Source organism: Ranitomeya imitator, chromosome 7 (assembly GCF_032444005.1).
Source record: "Ranitomeya imitator isolate aRanImi1 chromosome 7, aRanImi1.pri, whole genome shotgun sequence".
Taxonomy (NCBI): domain Eukaryota; kingdom Metazoa; phylum Chordata; class Amphibia; order Anura; family Dendrobatidae; genus Ranitomeya; species Ranitomeya imitator.
Window position 1 is genome coordinate 1,498,287 of NC_091288.1, and position 18,431 is coordinate 1,516,717.

The 18,431-nt window shown below is 48.6% G+C and overlaps 1 protein-coding gene across 2 annotated transcripts in view; it reads right to left on the reverse strand.

Annotated features, from left to right (window-relative positions):
- CCDC93 (coiled-coil domain containing 93) overlaps positions 1 to 18,431 on the reverse strand; it is a 73,063-nt gene that overhangs the window by 45,405 nt on the left and 9,227 nt on the right. For both annotated transcript variants that reach the window (XR_011314600.1, XM_069732556.1), the window contains exons 2-7: positions 14,018 to 14,131; positions 13,852 to 13,946; positions 12,562 to 12,673; positions 11,924 to 12,022; positions 11,445 to 11,501; positions 11,258 to 11,358 (exon numbers count right to left, since the gene is read on the reverse strand). Coding sequence is in view for 1 of the 2 variants with exons in the window: in XM_069732556.1 (XP_069588657.1) it covers positions 11,258 to 11,358; positions 11,445 to 11,501; positions 11,924 to 12,022; positions 12,562 to 12,673; positions 13,852 to 13,946; positions 14,018 to 14,131 (578 nt within the window). In the remaining variant the exon portion in view is untranslated. The remainder of the gene's footprint in view (positions 1 to 11,257; positions 11,359 to 11,444; positions 11,502 to 11,923; positions 12,023 to 12,561; positions 12,674 to 13,851; positions 13,947 to 14,017; positions 14,132 to 18,431) is intronic.

Here is an 18,431-nt window from a genome sequence, read left to right on the forward strand (position 1 = left end):
TCTCCAGCGACCAACGATGCCGGTAACCAGGGTAAACATCGGGTTACTAAGCGCAGGGCCTCTTATCTGTGTTTATACCTGATGGGAGGGGTGATTCGAACCCCTGGGCGAATGGTTTTTGATTTCTCCTCTCTGTGCTGCGGGCCAGAGGAAGGGGGGGGGGGGGCCCATGCAGCTGCGCTGAAGAATATGGAGCTGTGCATATTCTGTCCTTGGTTCAGTATGCGCTGAGAGATTTGTGTTTAAAGCAATAGTACTGTATGTATTGAAGTAGAAAGAAATATCGTAAGTTCAAGTTGGAATTTGAAAGTGAAAGAATTGTGCCTATTTTAGAGGAAACTTGTAAGTGATTGAAAGATTGGTAAAAGATTCACCTGCTTTAAGTTGAGTGATTGATAATGATATATAGCAAATTGAGGATCAACAGAGGAGGTAGCCAACTGCACGGCTGATGTAGTAGGTGGTGTAACCTGCTACAGTCAGCCTACGGTACATAGGTGGTGTAACCTTGCCGTTCCATGGAGCTGTGCTAGCCAGCTGATCTACCGAGTGGTAGGTGGTTTAACCTGCCCGCTAGAATCCTTTAGGTCTACCGGGTGGTAGGTGGTGTAACCTGCTCGCTAAACCTTGACACTCGCTCTGACTTGTCACGTGTTGCAACCCTGGTTAAGGCAAGGCACACTAAAAAGGGCATTTTTAGAGGTGAGTTGTCTGAGCGGATAAGTTGAAGCCATGGGCAACTTATTCTGTGTGCAGTCAGGGCCCCCAATGGGATCCAAAAACCGCTGTACAGATTGGAAAAAGGAAGCAGTGAAAGATGTGAGACCAATATTGAAACAGGCAAAAATGCCAGTGAGTGGATGGATGTTTGGATGTTCAAAAAGGCACAGACAAAGGAGGAAAATAGCAAGTGAATAAATGGCATCTGAAAGAGTGCAGCAGGACGGAAGTAAGGTGTATTATGAATGTTTTGATGCTCAAAAGTCCGACTATGACCGACACATTACTGCTACGGTCATACCTTTGTATAACCAGAGACCAAGACAAGACAGATGGACTTGTAAACATTGCGGTCAGACAAACCCAGACTGGAGAAATACTTGTATGATCTGTGCTGCAACCCGACCTAAGTGAATTACACTGAATCCTGTCCAGACAAGATCACATGTAGTGACATAAGAAGCTGACACAGGATTGTGGTTAGTGGGTAGTGGGGACATTAACTTTTGGGAGTAAGCTGACAGTAATCCTTTTGGGAAGGAGCTGTAGACCAGCATGTCATGTCACCCCCAACCGGTCATCTAGTCACCCCCACCACCAGAGAACCAACCACATCAGGTAGGGTAAGACAGATACAGTCCCTGGAAGCCCTCTGACTAGCTAGCTACGCTAAAATAATTGGCTGACCCTGAGAACCAACTTTTCCCATTTTACAGACAAAGACAATATGATGGACGTATAAGTGCACCTGACCAGACCTAGAGAGTTGGTGAGCACAAAACCAGGTGACTTACTAGGATGCAATTTAAGACTTTTACAGATGTGACTAAAGGAGAGAGAGTAGAGATGTACTCTGGACGGTTACAGCTGAAATGGGCAGACATGGGGTACAGTTCAGTAAACCCACTCGATGTTAAAATATTGGTAAATACATTCATTGACAATATGACAAAAGGCTTACGAGACGCAGTACAGACAGCCAGACCTGAATGGAGAAATGTAGATCCAAAGACCTCCTGAAGGTTGCTCAGGAGTTGAAGAAACTAGGACAATAAGACGACGTGTCATGTATGCTGGAAAACGAGGAAAACAGTAGAGACGTAGTAAGGGACCTAAGGACTTAGAAACAGTGAAGTGCTGGAATTGTGGAGAAAATGGACACTCAGACCAATCTTCCACCTCCTTCACTTTCAGACTAGGAAACTGACAACCCAGCGACAAATGTGTGCCCTGTTCTTGTCCCCTCCGGACCTGGTCCTGCCTTGATGACCACCATACCAATACTGGGAGGGAAATAGACAGAATTCTTGACTGACACTGGGGCAGCCGGGACTAGTACACAAAGACTTGATACTGCCAGACATGATTACTGACGAGACTGTGGAATACGTGAGGGTAGGGGGACAAGCGACTGAAGCCCCTATGACTAAACAAGAAAAGACTAGAGTCACGAGACAGCCAAGAGGTGCTTACAAACTTATTGTTAGTGACAATACCCCTATGAATTTGCTGGGAGCAGAGTTGAGTGCTGTCTAGGCACTATACAGTGCTCTCCTGAGGAAATTACATTCACAAGTCCCCTTTCATATAAACACTTGTGGCAGAGGGACGCCAGGGTCTTCCACGTGCACATTATACCACGGGTAAATCATGCCCTATTGTAGTTACACTTAATTCCATTAAATTACCAGTTTAGTAGTTTCCTTACATAAGATGGTATAGTTACCGTGTATTTCTAGGTTGTCTTCATATGATATATAGTTTTTTAGCCATTCATTATATTGGCTCAACCATAGTCACTGTTTATTTGTCTTTTCCACTTCCTATACCTTATCGCAAGCAACTGGCATTGATATTTGGTATTTTTCAAATCCCCTCTTTTTGTATTTGGAACTGTTAGTTATGGATTTATATAGGGCTGTTACTTTCTTAGAATTATACATTGCTGTGGCCTATGGCATTGTGCTCCTCCGTTTTATGACTCAGTATCTTTCGTAATATTATAATATATATATATATATATATATATATATATATATATATATATATATATATATATATATTTTTTTTTTTTTTTTTTCTTTTGGTAACATTTTGTGAATCAAACTTAGTTTTTTTTTAAGGGATACTCTACCCAATCAAATACGGTTATAAATATTTGGACATTAATGTGTGATTTATATAAGCACTTGTGTAATATTGCAGAAATGGTGTATATGGCAAGAGTAGTGAAAGTATCACCTGACACCAGAATGTCTGAGGACAGGGAAAAGAGTCAGGTACCAGACACCGTTTGGGCAAGGGGAAAATCTGATATGGGTCGGCTGCCCATTCCCCCTGTCATGATAAATCAAGAGAAGGAATCACTCCTCTTTGGTTAAGGCAATACCCCTTAAGTCTAGTCAAATCAATGACCCTGAGCAGGAATATTAAAGAGTATGTTAAGGCAGGGGTTCTAGTGCAGAGATTTTCCCCCTGCAGCACCCCTTTGTATCCCATTAAGAAAAAAAGGACCCAAGGGTTCCCCTGACACTTACAGAATAGTTCATGAATTACGGGCTATTAATGATGTTACAGTGAGTGTGACCTCAACTGTCCCTAATACACACACCGTACGGTCACAGATTCCCGCCACGTCAAAATGTTTCACAGTCACTGTTTTGGCAAATGCATTCTTCACCTCATCCACAGATTGTACTATTACAGTAGGTGGATGACCTCTTGCTCTGCTGCCCGGACCAGACGTCCTGCAAGGAAGCTACAGTTTCCTTGCTGTGTTTTTTTGGCAGAAAAGGGTTGCAGAGTCTCACGTGATTGCAAACAAAAGGTGACATTTTTAGGGCATTGTAATGCTGAAGGTACAAGACACCTGACTGAAGACAGAAAACAGGCAATACAAATCTCCCTTTACCCAGGTCACACCAGCATCTACGCACTTTTCTAGGTTTGGTGACCTACTGTAGGCCTTGGATAAGGTCTGCTTCACAAATGATGCACCCACTCTATGACTGTTTGCCATCAGACCCCTACAATCTCACTCAAGAAGCAATTGACTCCTTCCACTCTCTCAAGCTGCTCATTGTGTCAGACATTCCAAACTATGATCAGCCATTTTTCTTATTTTTCGCAGAGCAGGGTGGACATGCTACCGCAGTACTGACACTACAACATGGAAAGAAACAGGGACCGATAGCTTACTACTTAGCACAATTAGACCCCGTGATTAGAGGGTCTTCTACATGTGTACGTGCTGTAAGAGCTGCTGTATTACTGAAAGGCATGTGAAATCACACTGACTTTTTCTTTTTGACTTTTTGACAATTTTGTTCCCCACGTGACATTAATGCCATACTCGTACAAGTTCAACCAAAACAAATTGTCAGTGGATAGACAGATCAGACTTGAATGTGCTCTAATACTAATTCCTGAATATGTCACCCTCTAAAGATATAATGTTCTGAATCCAGCCACTCATCTGCCTGTGGATTCAGAAAAGGGGGAATTGGTGACAGCATTGGCAGGTGGGAAAGAGAACATGACATGACGTTGACATGACGCACGAACATGACTGCATAGGAACTGATGAGTCAGGAGACAGTGGGTTTTACATATGTTCGTAGGAAGAAAAAAAAAAAAAAAAACTGTTCCTAATGCATATTTTGAGGTTTTTTATTTTTGTAGATGGCTCCAGATACCACCAGAATGGGCGACTCTACATTGGATATGCAGTAGTGTCCTCACATGAGGTAATCCGAGCTGCACCGCTCCCTCCTCACATGAGGTAATCCGAGCTGAACCGCTCCCTTCTCACATGAGGTAATCCGAGCTGAACCGCTCCCTCCTCACATGAGGTAATCCGAGCTGAACCGCTCCCTCCTCACATGAGGTAATCCGAGCTGAACCGCTCCCTCCTCACATGAGGTAATCCGAGCTGAACCGCTCCCTCCTCACATCAGGTAATCCGAGCTGAACCGCTCCCTCCTCACATGAGGTAATCCGAGCTGCACCACTCCCTCCTCACATGAGGTAATCCGAGCTGAACCGCTCCCTCCTCACATGAGGTAATCCGAGCTGCACCACTCCCTCCTCACATGAGGTAATCCGAGCTGCACCACTCTCTCCTCACATGAGGTAATCCGAGCTGAACCACTCTCTCCTCACATGAGGTAATCCGAGCTGAACCACTCCCTCCTCACATGAGGTAATCCGAGCTGAACCACTCCCTCCTCACATGAGGTAATCCGAGCTGCACCGCTCCCTCCTCACATGAGGTAATCCGAGCTGCACCACTCCCTCCTCACATGAGGTAATCCGAGCTGCACCACTCCCTCCTCACATGAGGTAATCCGAGCTGAACCACTCCCTCCTCACATGAGGTAATCCGAGCTGCACCACTCCCTCCTCACATGAGGTAATCCGAGCTGCACCACTCTCTCCTCACATGAGGTAATCCGAGCTGAACCACTCCCTCCTTACATGTCGGTGCAGGAGGCAGAGTTGAAGGCACTCACTGAGGCGTGTAGAGCTGCTGTAGGTAAAGTCACTAACAGTTACACAGATTCAAATTATGCATGGGGAATATCCCATGATTATTGCCCTATCTGGAGAAGCAGAGCGTTTCTTACATCAGCCGGTAAGCCCATTAAAAATGCAGAGCTGGTGAAACAATTAATGGAGGCATTGACGTTATCAGTCCAGGTTGGCAAGGTAAAAGCACACACGGACGGTGACTCTGTGGAGGAAAAGGGCAACAGAAGGACGGACGAGGCTGCTAAAGTAGCAGCAAGGCGGCCTAGGGAGCAGTGGACGGTGGCGGGGAGTCAGAGTATTCCAGCCACACTGAGCCTAGATGTCCTGAAATCCCTCCAGCTGCCCAAACAGAGAAGGAACACTGGGAGAGAATGGGAGCTGAGCTGAACTCAGAAAGAGTATGGGAGAATAAGGATAAATCGTATATACCAAGATCCCTGCTCCCAATCATGGCGCAAGCAACACAAGATGCCTTCTGGATCGCTCCTGGTTTCAGTTACGCAGGTGTGAAACTCGTACAGTCATGCCTCATCTGTGCACAGCACAACCCAGGTAAAACAGTAAAAATCCCTAAGAAAGCGACACCCAGGCCTCTCTACCCGTTTCAGAGACTGCAGACTGGCTACATACAGCTACCCAAGGTAGGAGTGTATGAAGACGTCCTAGTATGTGTAGATCTCTTCTCTGGTTGGCTGGAAGCCTATCTGGTAAAATGTGCAAATGCTAAAGCGACTGCAGACAAACTGATGAAAGAACTGATCTGCAGGTATGGTGTCCTAGAAACCATAGACAGCGATAGGGGCACACACTTCACGGGAGAAATAATGAGGGAAGTCATGCAGGTCCTGGGAGTACAGCAAGCATATCATGCACCATATAGACCACAAAGTAGTGGGAAAGTGGAGAGACTAAACAGGACACAAACTGAAAAATCAAAGGCCACGGCAGACACAGGAAAGAGCGGGGTAGAGTGCTCGTCTCTTGTCAGTCAGACACACTCCAAATAGAGAGACAGGCTTGTGTCCTTCTGAAGTCCTGTTTAGTAGTTCGCCAGAGGCTGGTCTGTACTTCCCACAGGTGCTACAAATGCAACACGGTGCTATGACAGCCCATGTCTAGGCCTTGCAGAAAAGACTTAATGTGGTGCATAAACGTGTGTTTTCATCCATTCCAGATACTAATGCCAGTGCAGACGTACATCAGCTGAATCCAGGTGATTGGGTCATACACAGACGTACATCTGCTGAATCCAGGTGATTGGTGGTCATACACAGACGTACATCAGCTGAATCCAGGTGATTGGTGGTCATACACAGACGTAAATCAGCTGAATCCAGGTGATTGGTGGTCATACACAGACGTAAATCAGCTGAATCCAGGTGATTGGTGGTCATACACAGATGTACATCAGCTGAATCCAGGTGATTGGTGGTCATACACAGACGTACATCAGCTGAATCCAGGTGATTGGTGGTCATACACAGACGTACATCTGCTGAATCCAGGTGATTGGTGGTCATACACAGACGTACATCAGCTGAATCCAGGTGATTGGTGGTCATACACAGACGTACATCAGCTGAATCCAGGTGATTGGTGGTCATACACAGACGTACATCAGCTGAATCCAGGTGATTGGTGGTCATACACAGACGTACATCAGCTGAGTCCAGGTGATTGGTGGTCATACACAGACGTACATCTGCTGAATCCAGGTGATTGGTGGTCATACACAGACGTACATCAGCTGAGTCCAGGTGATTGGTGGTCATACACAGACGTACATCTGCTGAATCCAGGTGATTGGTGGTCATACACAGACGTACATCAGCTGAATCCAGGTGATTGGTGGTCATACACAGACGTACATCAGCTGAATCCAGGTGATTGGTGGTCATACACAGACACGTGAGAAGGAGCCTAGATCCACGGTTTGACGGCCCGTTTTAAAGTCCAGCTGACCACATTCACCTCAGGGATACTTGAGGGAAAGCCCACCTTGATCCATGCCAGTCACTGCAAAAAGATCTTTTCACCAGCAGAATGACGGTTCTCCTAATCACCGTGCTGGCAGTGGTAGGATGTCTGCACCTTACAGAGACACTGGATAAACAAACTTATTCAACATCTTGCTTTTCTTATAAAAGACGCGGAAGGACAAAAACTGCTGGACTGTTGGATCTCTGCACACAGCCCAGTATCTGCAAGGACTATGCTGTACTTAGCCTTACCCCAGGACCCAAGGAAGGTATTAACACCACACTGCATGCACAAGTGAGACTTGGACTCAAATTTTCTTGGTTCCTTAAGACTCTTAAGGAGACTAATACAATATAGAGACTCCTTTTTAAATGCAGCCAATTGGCTTAGCGGCCTAGTGGAATGGATTGTTTTTGGTATTTTACAGACTTGTATGCAAATTTTGTTGCTTTGCTTATTGTTTTATGTAGCCGTAAAAGCGCTAATATATATATATATTACCTAAGCTATGGAATAATGTAGGTGTAGAAAAAATCTAAGGCTGAACCTTCTGTAGTGTATGTGTAGCCACTGCTGACTGGGGAGGCGAGTGTCCACACTGAGGGTGGATGGGCGAAGCAGGTAGGAAGTCCCCTTGTGGGTACTAGACCCATGAGACAGTAGCTCCTTTGTGGACATCAGCTGACCCCGTAGCAGAGGTTATATCATTTACAAAAGGGGGAAATTGATATAGAAGGGTTAATAGTTTGCCTTTAAGTGCCTTTTGCCTTTAATTGTTAGAATTACTAGAATCTGTTGACGCAGTAGTCTGATGGCCTCCTTTCAAGGAGACCATACGTCTTATCAATGTATGTTCTTAATAGTCAGTCACAACATGTTATGGGTTATGGTAAATAAAGTATGACCCTGGGTGATGGTGGGGGCTACATGATTTACATTGAAATGCATTTGTTGTAAATGGTATAAAATATTGCCTCTTGCTGCATTACATCAGATAAAAGTGACTTGCTCACAGAAATGTGTGAAGTGTCTTTTGTCTCCAAGCGCGCTTGTAAAATGACGGGCGTAACTCCACAATTTGGTCTCAATGGTGATCTGTCAGCTGACATTGGGTCAGAACGAAAACAGCTATGACACCAGTTAGATGATTTCTTTAAGTTTCTCCTGTTTATTTTTATATTGTTTTGCATAAGTTGTATGTCTTTTTATTATCATATTTTTATACCTTTTCTTACTGTAAGCACTGAATCTTTTTGTATTAAGTATAAAACTTTATCAAGTTGAACCTTGAATGTTCTAACGAATCCACAGCCTAAGGTGTGTGAGCCTTATGAGTGGTAGACATTATTAGTATTAATATTTCCGGGACTCATCGCCCGTGTATTCGGTGAGTGGTGGCAGCGCGTATGAGCGGGTGTGTGGCCTGGGTCAGTGTGTGATTTATGCTCCCATTACAGCATAGGACAGAGGTTGAATGCTGGACTGAGAGTGGGGAGATAGATTAACCCTTGCAGGCACAACCCCAAGTCACATGTGAGAGCGGATACGTGACAAAGTAGTTACACCACGTAGAAGGGATCCGTGACACTACTTAATTGTAATACCTAGCTTCTAATGCAGATCATGCCAGACCACCAGATCGTCATGAGGTTCTATAGCCAGTGTGTGCTGAGTGCTGGATACCGTATATATGGATAGATTAATTTATTTTCATTAAGTTATTTTTTACCTTCACCACTCGATGGACACATCTGCTTTTCTACTGTATCCTTAACATTAGGTACGCAGGGACATGCGTTTGTCTGCGGATGCGTCGTTTTGACCCACTGTCCGAACAGCAACGCAACATGTTGTGCTCAGAGGAACGTCAAAACAACGCATCCGCAAACGCATGTCACCGAGTAGCCAATGTTAAAGTGAAGGACGCATGCGCAGCTGTGCGGACATGAAGGGGAAAAGTACACAACCCCACGTAGGGCTGCCGAATACAAATGTGAAACCAGCCTTCATTATCGCCACACTATTTTACCCTGTGTTGTCCGAGTAGTGTTCTGCCCAAGGGGACAGCGGGCGTTCAGTGGGATGAGCTCTGGTCCATGCGGTCTTTCTAAAAACAGCCGGACCAGAGCACCCACTGACCCGTCTCTACACACGCTCACCATGCAACCTCCAGATGCGTTTACAGTTTGCGCAACAACATTTAGACAAGCTGATGAAATACTGGGAGAATATACTCTATTCGGATAGGACCAAAATTGAACTTTTTGGATGCCATAATACATACTATGGTTGGAGGCCAAAAGGCACTGCATATCCTCCCAAAAACACCATGCCAACAGTGAGGTGTGGTGGTGGGAACATCATGATGGTTGGTTTTCAGCATACGGCACTGGCAAACTTCATATAATTGAGGGAAGGCTGAATGGACAAATGTACAAGACTTTCTTGATAGTAATCTGCTGCCATCTAACAGGATGATGAAGATGAAAGGGAGGACATTTCAGCAAGACCGTGATCCCAAACACACGGCCAAGGAAAACCTCATATGGCTTCAAAGGAAGAAAATAAAGCTGCTAGAAAGGCCGAGATGATCACCGGAAAAGAGTCTAAGAAAACGAATGGAAGCTCAGAGGTCATAGGAGTCACTGAAGCTTCATGTGAAGAGTGATTGTGTGGAGGAATGGGCCAAAATCTCATCTGAGCAATGCCTGCGACTAGTTTCTCCATACAGGAGGTGTCGTGAAGCTTCATCACCAACAAAGGCATTAGTATGAAGCATTAAATATCGGTAACGTGTTCAGTACTTTTCCCTGCGTAATTTCTCATTATTACACACAATGTATGGACATCTCTGGTGATTTCTGTCCTGTGTGGATTGGATGGTTGTTACAGACATCTGGGGAGAATTTCATGTCAATATCACCTTTACCAATAGATTTACTGAGAACGTTGGTGAAGTGTTTAGTTATTATTGATGAGCACTAGGGCTCGTTCCTCCAGTTTGCGGCGGGGGCTCGGGTATGCACCGCGTCTTATCACCATAGTGATGTCACGCACGGTGTATTCATGCCTCGTGCTCTTTATAACATGGCACCCAGCGAGATGACTGCACAGACCGCAGGTACACGGCTGAGGGAGCAAAACAAAAAACACCCCAGACCAGTCGCTATGCACCACCAGGTGTCCTTAGGAATCAGAATACTGTTATTTCTAGAGCGCCAACATATTCAGCAGCGTTGTACAATAAGCACGGACAAGTACACACAATGGAGACATCACAGGGTAACACATCATTCACCCGTTACAGGAAAAAAAGAACTACAGCAAAATGGCGCCAGTGGCAGTGTCTGCGCCCTACAGACACCCCTGCGCACCACACACACCCCTGCGCCCTACACACACGCCCCTGCGCACTACACACGCGCCCCTGCGCACTACACACGCGCCGGCGCCATTTCGCTGTAGTTACATTATTTTAAAGGGGGATGGATTACTAGAGCTGCAGCAGCCCATAACAGAGCAGACAGAGCCCTTATGTGACCCCACAATTTATAAATCTGTATGAGGGTCTGCAGAATTAGGCTATGTGCACACGATGCGGATTTTGCTGCGGATCCGCAGCAGTTTCCCATGTGTTTACAGTATAGTGTAAACTTATGGGAAACCAAAAACGCTGTGCACATGCTGCGGAAAAAAACACGCGGCAACGCAGCAGATTACATTCCGCAGCATGTCACTTCTTTCTGCGTTTTCCACAGCGGTTTTACAGCTGCCCTTATGGAAAACCGCAGTTGTAAAACCGCGGTAAATCCGCAGCCGTTTTCCACTGTGGATTTATCAAACCTGCTGCAGAAAAATCCGCAGTGGACCCAAATACGTGTGCACATAGCTGCAGTGACTGCTCCACATGTAACCGGTGCGGCGCTCAGTACAAATATCTGGATAGAGGGATCCTCCAACAGAAGCGAAAACGGTGAACCCCGAGTAGGAGATTTCAGAAGTGATCCGCCGTCCTCCCCTGCGGTACCTGCCGTATTCCAGGAGAGTGGAGTGAACCCGCGACTCCTCATCCGCCAGCTCCGCGGCACCATCCTGACGCCTGTATCTACGGCAAGGTTTATAGATATCCTGCGGAGGAGACAAACGTGATTACCGCCACCACGCCCCTAGAGCGCCACTACACCCCTAGACCGCCACCAGGCCCCATTACTCACACAGGTCTCACTGAGGGACTTCACAGCTTTCTCCTTTCGCTTTATAAACTCCATGTCCTATGAAGATGAAGTGCAACAGATGAGAAAGCGGGGAGGACGCACCGCGCGGAGCACTGGGCCGTGTACAGGCAGAGAGGACGCACCGTGCGGAGCCGTGTACAGGCAGAGAGGACGCACCGTGCGGAGCCGTGTACAGGCAGAGAGGACGCACCGTGCGGAGCCGTGTACAGGCAGAGAGGACGCACCGTGCGGAGCCGTGTACAGGCAGAGAGGACGCACCGTGCGGAGCCGTGTACAGGCAGAGAGGACGCACCGTGCGGTATATAAGTGGACTTCTCTCGCCCCCTATAGGTGTAACAATGCTATTATAAACGAGCACAGACAATGGATGGGACCCCGCTCTGCCCAATACCGGATATAAGAAATTAAAGTGATTACCACAATGAGTGGAGCCGCTGGACGGCACTTTGGACTCTCACCTCAGGGAAACAGTGATCCTTCTGGAACTGAGATATGGAGAACGATCGGACATAATCTCCCATCTCCTGGCGCGTCTCAATGGCGCGCTTCACAAGCCACTGCCGGGACAAACAAAGACTCAGGACATGCGTGGTGCAAGCAAGATCTCTCGCACGGGCCCACCATTAACCCCGCCACCAACAGGCCTGCCCTTAGCCCCACCCACCAACAGGCCAGCCCTTAGCCCCACCCACCAACAGGCCCACCATTAACCCCGCCCACTAACAGGCCTGCCACTTGCCCCGCCCACCAACAGGCCTGCCCTTAGCCCCGCTCTTAGCCCCACCCACCAACAGGCCTGCCCTTTGCCCCGCTCTTAGCCCCACCCACCAACAGGCCTGCCCTTTGCCCCGCTCTTAGCCCCACCCACCAACAGGCCTGCCCTTAGCCCCGCTCTTAGCCCCACCCACCAACAGGCCTGCCCTTAGCCCCACCCACCAACAGGTCTGCCCTTAGCCCCGAAGCGCGAGAATCTCAGTAACTGAACACTACAGATCCAGATTCCACAACAACCACAAGACAGATTTAATCCCCAGCTGTCACTGTACTTCCTCATTTCCAGTCCACCGGTGTAACCAGCATACAGTGCAGTCGTTACCTGGATGACGGGGAAGATGTGGATGAAATCCAGTCCTTGGATCTGATGTGGCTCCAGACGATGTGGACATTTCATTTTTGGTAAAACTGACACAATCTTCTCTGTTAAACCTCTGAAAAGAATAAAGACTCAGGCCGGCTGACCCTGCATTGCAACCACCACTACCGGGTGAGAATAGCATCAGGCTCACAAAGAAGCGGCTCCTTAGCTCAGCGATCAATACTCAACTTGTGGATATCAGTGATAAAAATATCAATGGCTGCAAATATCACACAGGTCTATGGAGGATATAGACTAACGCCGGGCTCCCCAGGGCATACTGGAGAGGAGGATGTGGACTGGTACTGGGCTCCCCGGGGCATACTGGAGAGGAGGATGTGGACTGGTACCGGGCTCCCCAGGGCATACTGGAGAGGAGGCTGTGGACTGGTGCGGGGCTCCCCGGGGCATACTGGAGAGGAGGCTGTGGACTGGTGCCGGGCTCCCCAGGGCATACTGGAGAGGAGGATGTGGACTGGTACCGGGCTCCCCGGGGCATACTGGAGAGGAGGCTGTGGACTGGTGCGGGGATCCCCGGGGCATACTGGAGAGGAGGCTGTGGACTGGTGCCGGGCTCCCCGGGGCATACTGGAGAGGAGGCTGTGGACTGGTGCCGGGCTCCCCAGGGCATACTGGAGAGGAGGCTGTGGACTGGTACCGGGCTCCCCGGGGCATACTGGAGAGGAGGCTGTGGACTGGTGCCGGGCTCCCCAGGGCATACTGGAGAGGAGGATGTGGACTGGTACCGGGCTCCCCGGGGCATACTGGAGAGGAGGCTGTGGACTGGTGCGGGGATCCCCGGGGCATACTGGAGAGGAGGCTGTGGACTGGTGCCGGGCTCCCCGGGGCATACTGGAGAGGAGGCTGTGGACTGGTGCCGGGCTCCCCGGGGCATACTGGAGAGGAGGCTGTGGACTGGTGCCGGGCTCCCCGGGGCATACTGGAGAGGAGGCTGTGGACTGGTGCCGGGCTCCCCGGGGCATACTGGAGAGGGGGCTGTGGACTGGTGCCGGGCTCCCCGGGGCATACTGGAGAGGGGGCTGTGGACTGGTGCCGGGCTCCCCGGGGCATACTGGAGAGGAGGCTGTAGGCTGGTACCGGGCTCCCCGGGGCATACTGGAGAGGAGGCTGTAGACTGGCGCCATGCTCCCCAGGGCATACTGGGTCCACTGAGAGGGCGAGATATCACCAATGTATATGATCTCTGCTTTGCCCCACCAATAAAAATGATACATAAAATCCTTCCCCCACATTTTCTGTCCGATGGTGGAGTTCTCCTGGAAGAGCAGATCCACGTCAATGTCAAAGTTGCAAGTTGTGATGCACCAGGTCATCCCACCGACTACCTGCAGGGAGGAAACACATCACATGTCAGACGCCATGACACATGCACCACACAACAGGTGTCAATCATCACCTTATCAAATGGGGAAAGGCCTTTAATTCTGGCTCGGAAGTATCCGGCGGCCACCAGCAGCTCCAGAATTTCCCCCAACTTCACCTGCTGCTCCTCATCCTCCCGAATTTCCACCTGAGGGAAAAGCATATAAATCACCATTATATAACAACTACAACCTTCACAGGAAAAAAGGCTGCAACCAGAATACAAGATGGAAATTATATTATAAGGGGGATGATGTACAGAATCGGTCAAATGTTTGGAAACCCCTGTTCATGCAATGCTTGTTTGTTCTTATTGGAATGTGCACATTGTAAATTCAAACTGCAAGTGGGGAAAGAGGCAGGAGTGGCAGGCGGGAAAGAGGCAGGCGGGGGAAAGCGGCACGAGTGGCAGGCGGGAAAGCGGCACGAGTGGCAGGCGGGAAAGAGGCACGAGTGGCAGGCGGGAAAGAGGCACGAGTGGCAGGCGGGAAAGAGGCACGAGTGGCAGGCGGGAAAGAGGCACGAGTGGCAGGCGGGAAAGAGGCACGAGTGGCAGGCGGGAAAGAGGCAGGCGGGAAAAGGCACGAGTGGCAGGCGGGAAAGAGGCAGGCGGGAAAAGGCACGAGTGGCAGGCGGGAAAGAAGCAGGCGGGGGAAAGAGGCACGAGTGGCAGGCGGGAAAGAGGCAGGCGGGAAAGAGGCACGAGTGGCAGGCGGGAAAGAGGCACGAGTGGCAGGCGGGAAAGAGGCACGAGTGGCAGGCGGGAAAGAGGCACGAGTGGCAGGCGGGAAAGAGGCACGAGTGGCAGGCGGGAAAGAGGCACGAGTGGCAGGCGGGAAAGAGGCAGGCGGGGGAGAGGCAGGAGTGGCAGGCGGGAAAGAGGCAGGCGGGGGAGAGGCAGGAGTGGCAGGCGGGGGAGAGGCAGGAGGAGGAGAGGCAGGAGTGGCAGGCGGGAAAGAGGCAGGAGTGGCAGGCGGGGGAGAGGCAGGTGGGAAAGAGGCAGGCGGGGGAGAGGCAGGAGTGGCAGGTGGGAAAGAGGCAGGCGGGGGAGAGGCAGGAGTGGCAGGTGGGAAAGAGGCAGGTGGGGGAGAGGCAGGCGGGGGAGAGGCAGAAAGGCAGGCAGGGAAGGGGGGGGGGAAGAGGCAGAAAAAGGAAGAGGAGAGGCAATAAACAACTTCTTGCTGGGAGAAAAAACAGTTTGGACGCCTCTGTTAACCTCCTTGGGGCGGGACACCCGACTCTTCCTAAAAGTCTATTTAAGTTGGCTACTTTCCTCTTTATGGCTACTAAAATTCACATCGCTTCGAAGTGGAGGTCCCCCACGCTGTCGCTACAATTGGTTAAGGATAGGATGAATAAAATCATGCTTTATGAATGCATTGAGGCTACCAGAAATGACATGTGGGATCAGTTCTTCAAGATATGGAGTCCATGGATGGACCTGCAGCCTAATCTACTCTTGAGCCAGACTCTACGCCTGTCCCCACAGGGGTTGGAACCTGCGGGGAAAATGATTGATACATTTTAAGATGTAAATGCAGTCACCCTTTCCCCTAATGTTTCCTCCCTATGTTGTCTTGGTATTGTCTTCCCCTACGTTCAAAATAAGTTTATGTTCATATATTTCTCAGTTATAGACTCCCCTGCGAGGGAGTACATCTACATTTAAATTTCGTACTGTTATTGAAAATTTCAATAAAAATTTTTTGAAACTAAAAAACACAACTTCTTGTGCTTTGCCGTGTGGAGCGAGCCTCATGACTGATGCCTTTATCAGTTTCGGCTGGCAGCACATTGCATATTGTACAGAGCGAATCACATGGCAGTTGCGTTATGTCGCTTACACTTTTAGAAAGTTGAAGACACCTTGCCGAGCACCTTACAAATACTAAGAATAAAAATGGTTCCTACTACAGAGCAGCAAACATTTGTGAAAATGCACAATGGGGAGAACTCATTTTTGAAAGTTTACAGAATTAAAGTAGTCAAATGTCCAGAAAGAGGAGAGAGTTGGCGGAAGCACCGAACCACGTCAGGCATTTTGAATTGTCACATTAAATACCATCAAGGTAAGAATATTATAAAGTTCATTTTTTCTCATTAATGTTCACTCTGCCCCATCTTGACTGAAAAAAAAGAAACAAAAAAACAAATGTAGTAATTTTTGCAAATTTATTACAAGAGAAAACCTGAAATATCCCGTGGTCACAAGTCTTCAGACCCTTTGCTCAGTATTGAGTAGAAGCCCCCTTTAGTACAGTCATGAGTCTTCTTGGGAATGGTGCCACAAGTTTTTCACTCCAGGATTTGGGGATCCTCGGCCATTCTTCCTGCAGATCCTCTCCAGTTCCGTCAGGTTGGATGGTGAACGTTGGTGGATGCCATTTTCAGGTCTTTCCAGAGATGCTCAGTTGGGTTTAGGTCAAGGCTCTGGCTGGGCCGGTCAAGAATGGTCACAGAGTTGTTCTGAAGTCGCTCCTTTGTTATTTTAGCTGTGTGTTTAGGGTCATTGTCTTGTTGGAAGATGAACCTTCGGCCAAGTCTGAGGTCCAGAGCCTCTGGAAGAGGTTTTCATCCATGATATCTCTGTACTTGGCCGCATTCATGTTTCCTTCAATGACAACCAGTCGTCCTGTCTCTGCAGCTGAAAAACACCCCCATAGCATGATGCTGTCACCACCATGTTTCACTGTGGGGATTGTATTGGGCAGGTGATGAGCAGTGCTTGGTTTTCTCCACATATACCGCTTGGAATTATCATCATAAAGATCTATCTTCATCTCATCAGACCAGAGAATCTTATTTCTCATAGTCTGGGAGTCCTTCATGTGTTTTTTAGCAAACTCTATGCGGCTTTCATATGTCTTGCACTGAGGAGAGGCTTCTGTCGGGCCACTCTGCCACAAAGGCCCGACTGGTGGAGGCTGCAGTGATAGATGACTTTGTGGAACTTTCTCCCATCTCCCTACTGCATCTCTGGAGCTCAGCCACAGGGATCTTGGGGTTCTTCTTTACCTCTCTCACCAAGGCTCTTCTCCCACAATTGCGCAGTTTGGCTGGACGGCCAGGTCTAGGAAGACTTCTGGTGGTCCTAAACTTCTTCCATTTAAGGATTATGGAGGCCGCTGGGCTCTTATGAACCTTGAGTACTATAGTCCATGGCATAGGGGTGGTGGATGGGGCAGATCCAGTGTGGGGGCTATAGTCCATGGCATAGGGGAGGTGGATGGGGCAGATCCATTGTGGGGGCTATAGTCCATGGCATAGGGGAGGTGGATGAGGGCAGATCCAGGGTGGGGGGTATAGTCCATGGCATAGGGGAGGTGGATGGGGGCAGATCCAGGGTGGGGGCTATAGTCCATGGCATAGGGGAGGTGGATGAGGGCAGATCCAGGGTGGGGGCTATTGTCCATGGCATAGGGGAGGTGGATGAGGGCAGATCCAGGGTGGGGGGTATAGTCCATGGCATAGGGGAGGTGGATGGGGCAGATCCAGGGTGGGGTGTTGTGAATTCTGTGGCAAAGCTCCCTCCTGTGGTCACAAGTGGTACTTCGGCTGATTCTCTCTGTGAGCTTCTGTTGGTGGAGGGAAGTGGTACTGCGGCTTCTGAGTTTCCTCCCTCAGGTGATCTGGTGAGGTCGTTAGGTGCTTCTCTACTTAACTCCACCTAATGCTTTGATCCTGGCTTCCTGTCAATGTTCCAGTGTTGGGCTTGCTTTTCCCTGGATCATTCCTGTGGCCTGCTGCTCTGCATAGCTAAGTTCTTCTTTGCTATTTGTTTGCTATTTTTTCTGTCCAGCTTGTCTAATATTTTGCTGGAAGCTCTGGGACGCAAAGGGTGTACCTCCGTGCCGTTAGTTCGGTACGGAGGGTCTTTTTGCCCCCTTTGCGTGGTTTTCTTTACGGTTTTATGTAGACTGCAAAGTTACCTTTTCTGTCCTCGCTCTGTTAAGAAAGTCGGGCCTCACTTTGCTGAATCTATTTAATCTCTAAGTTTGTCTTTTTATCTTAACTCACAGTCATTATATGTGGGGGGCTGCCTTTTCCTTTGGGGTATTTCTCCGAGGCAAGGTAGGCTTATTTTCTATCTTCAGGCTAGTTAGTTTCTCAGGCTGTGCCGAGTTGCATAGGCAGAGTTAGGCGCAATCCACGGCTGCCTCTAGTGTTGTTTGGAGAGGATTAGGGATTACGGTCTGCAGAGTTCCCACGTCTCAGAGCTCGTTCTATGATTTTGGGTTATTGTCAGATCACTGTATGTGCTCTGATCGCTATGTCCATTGTGGTACTGAATTGCCTTTCATAACAGTACAGGAAGCAAAAAGTACTAATGATTCTCAATAGAGGGAAAAAAGAAGTTCTGAGACCATTTTTTTTTCTTTGCACTGTGTTTTGCCTTTTTTTTCCCCTAGACATTTGGGTGGTTCAGTACACAGGTGTAGCGATGGACA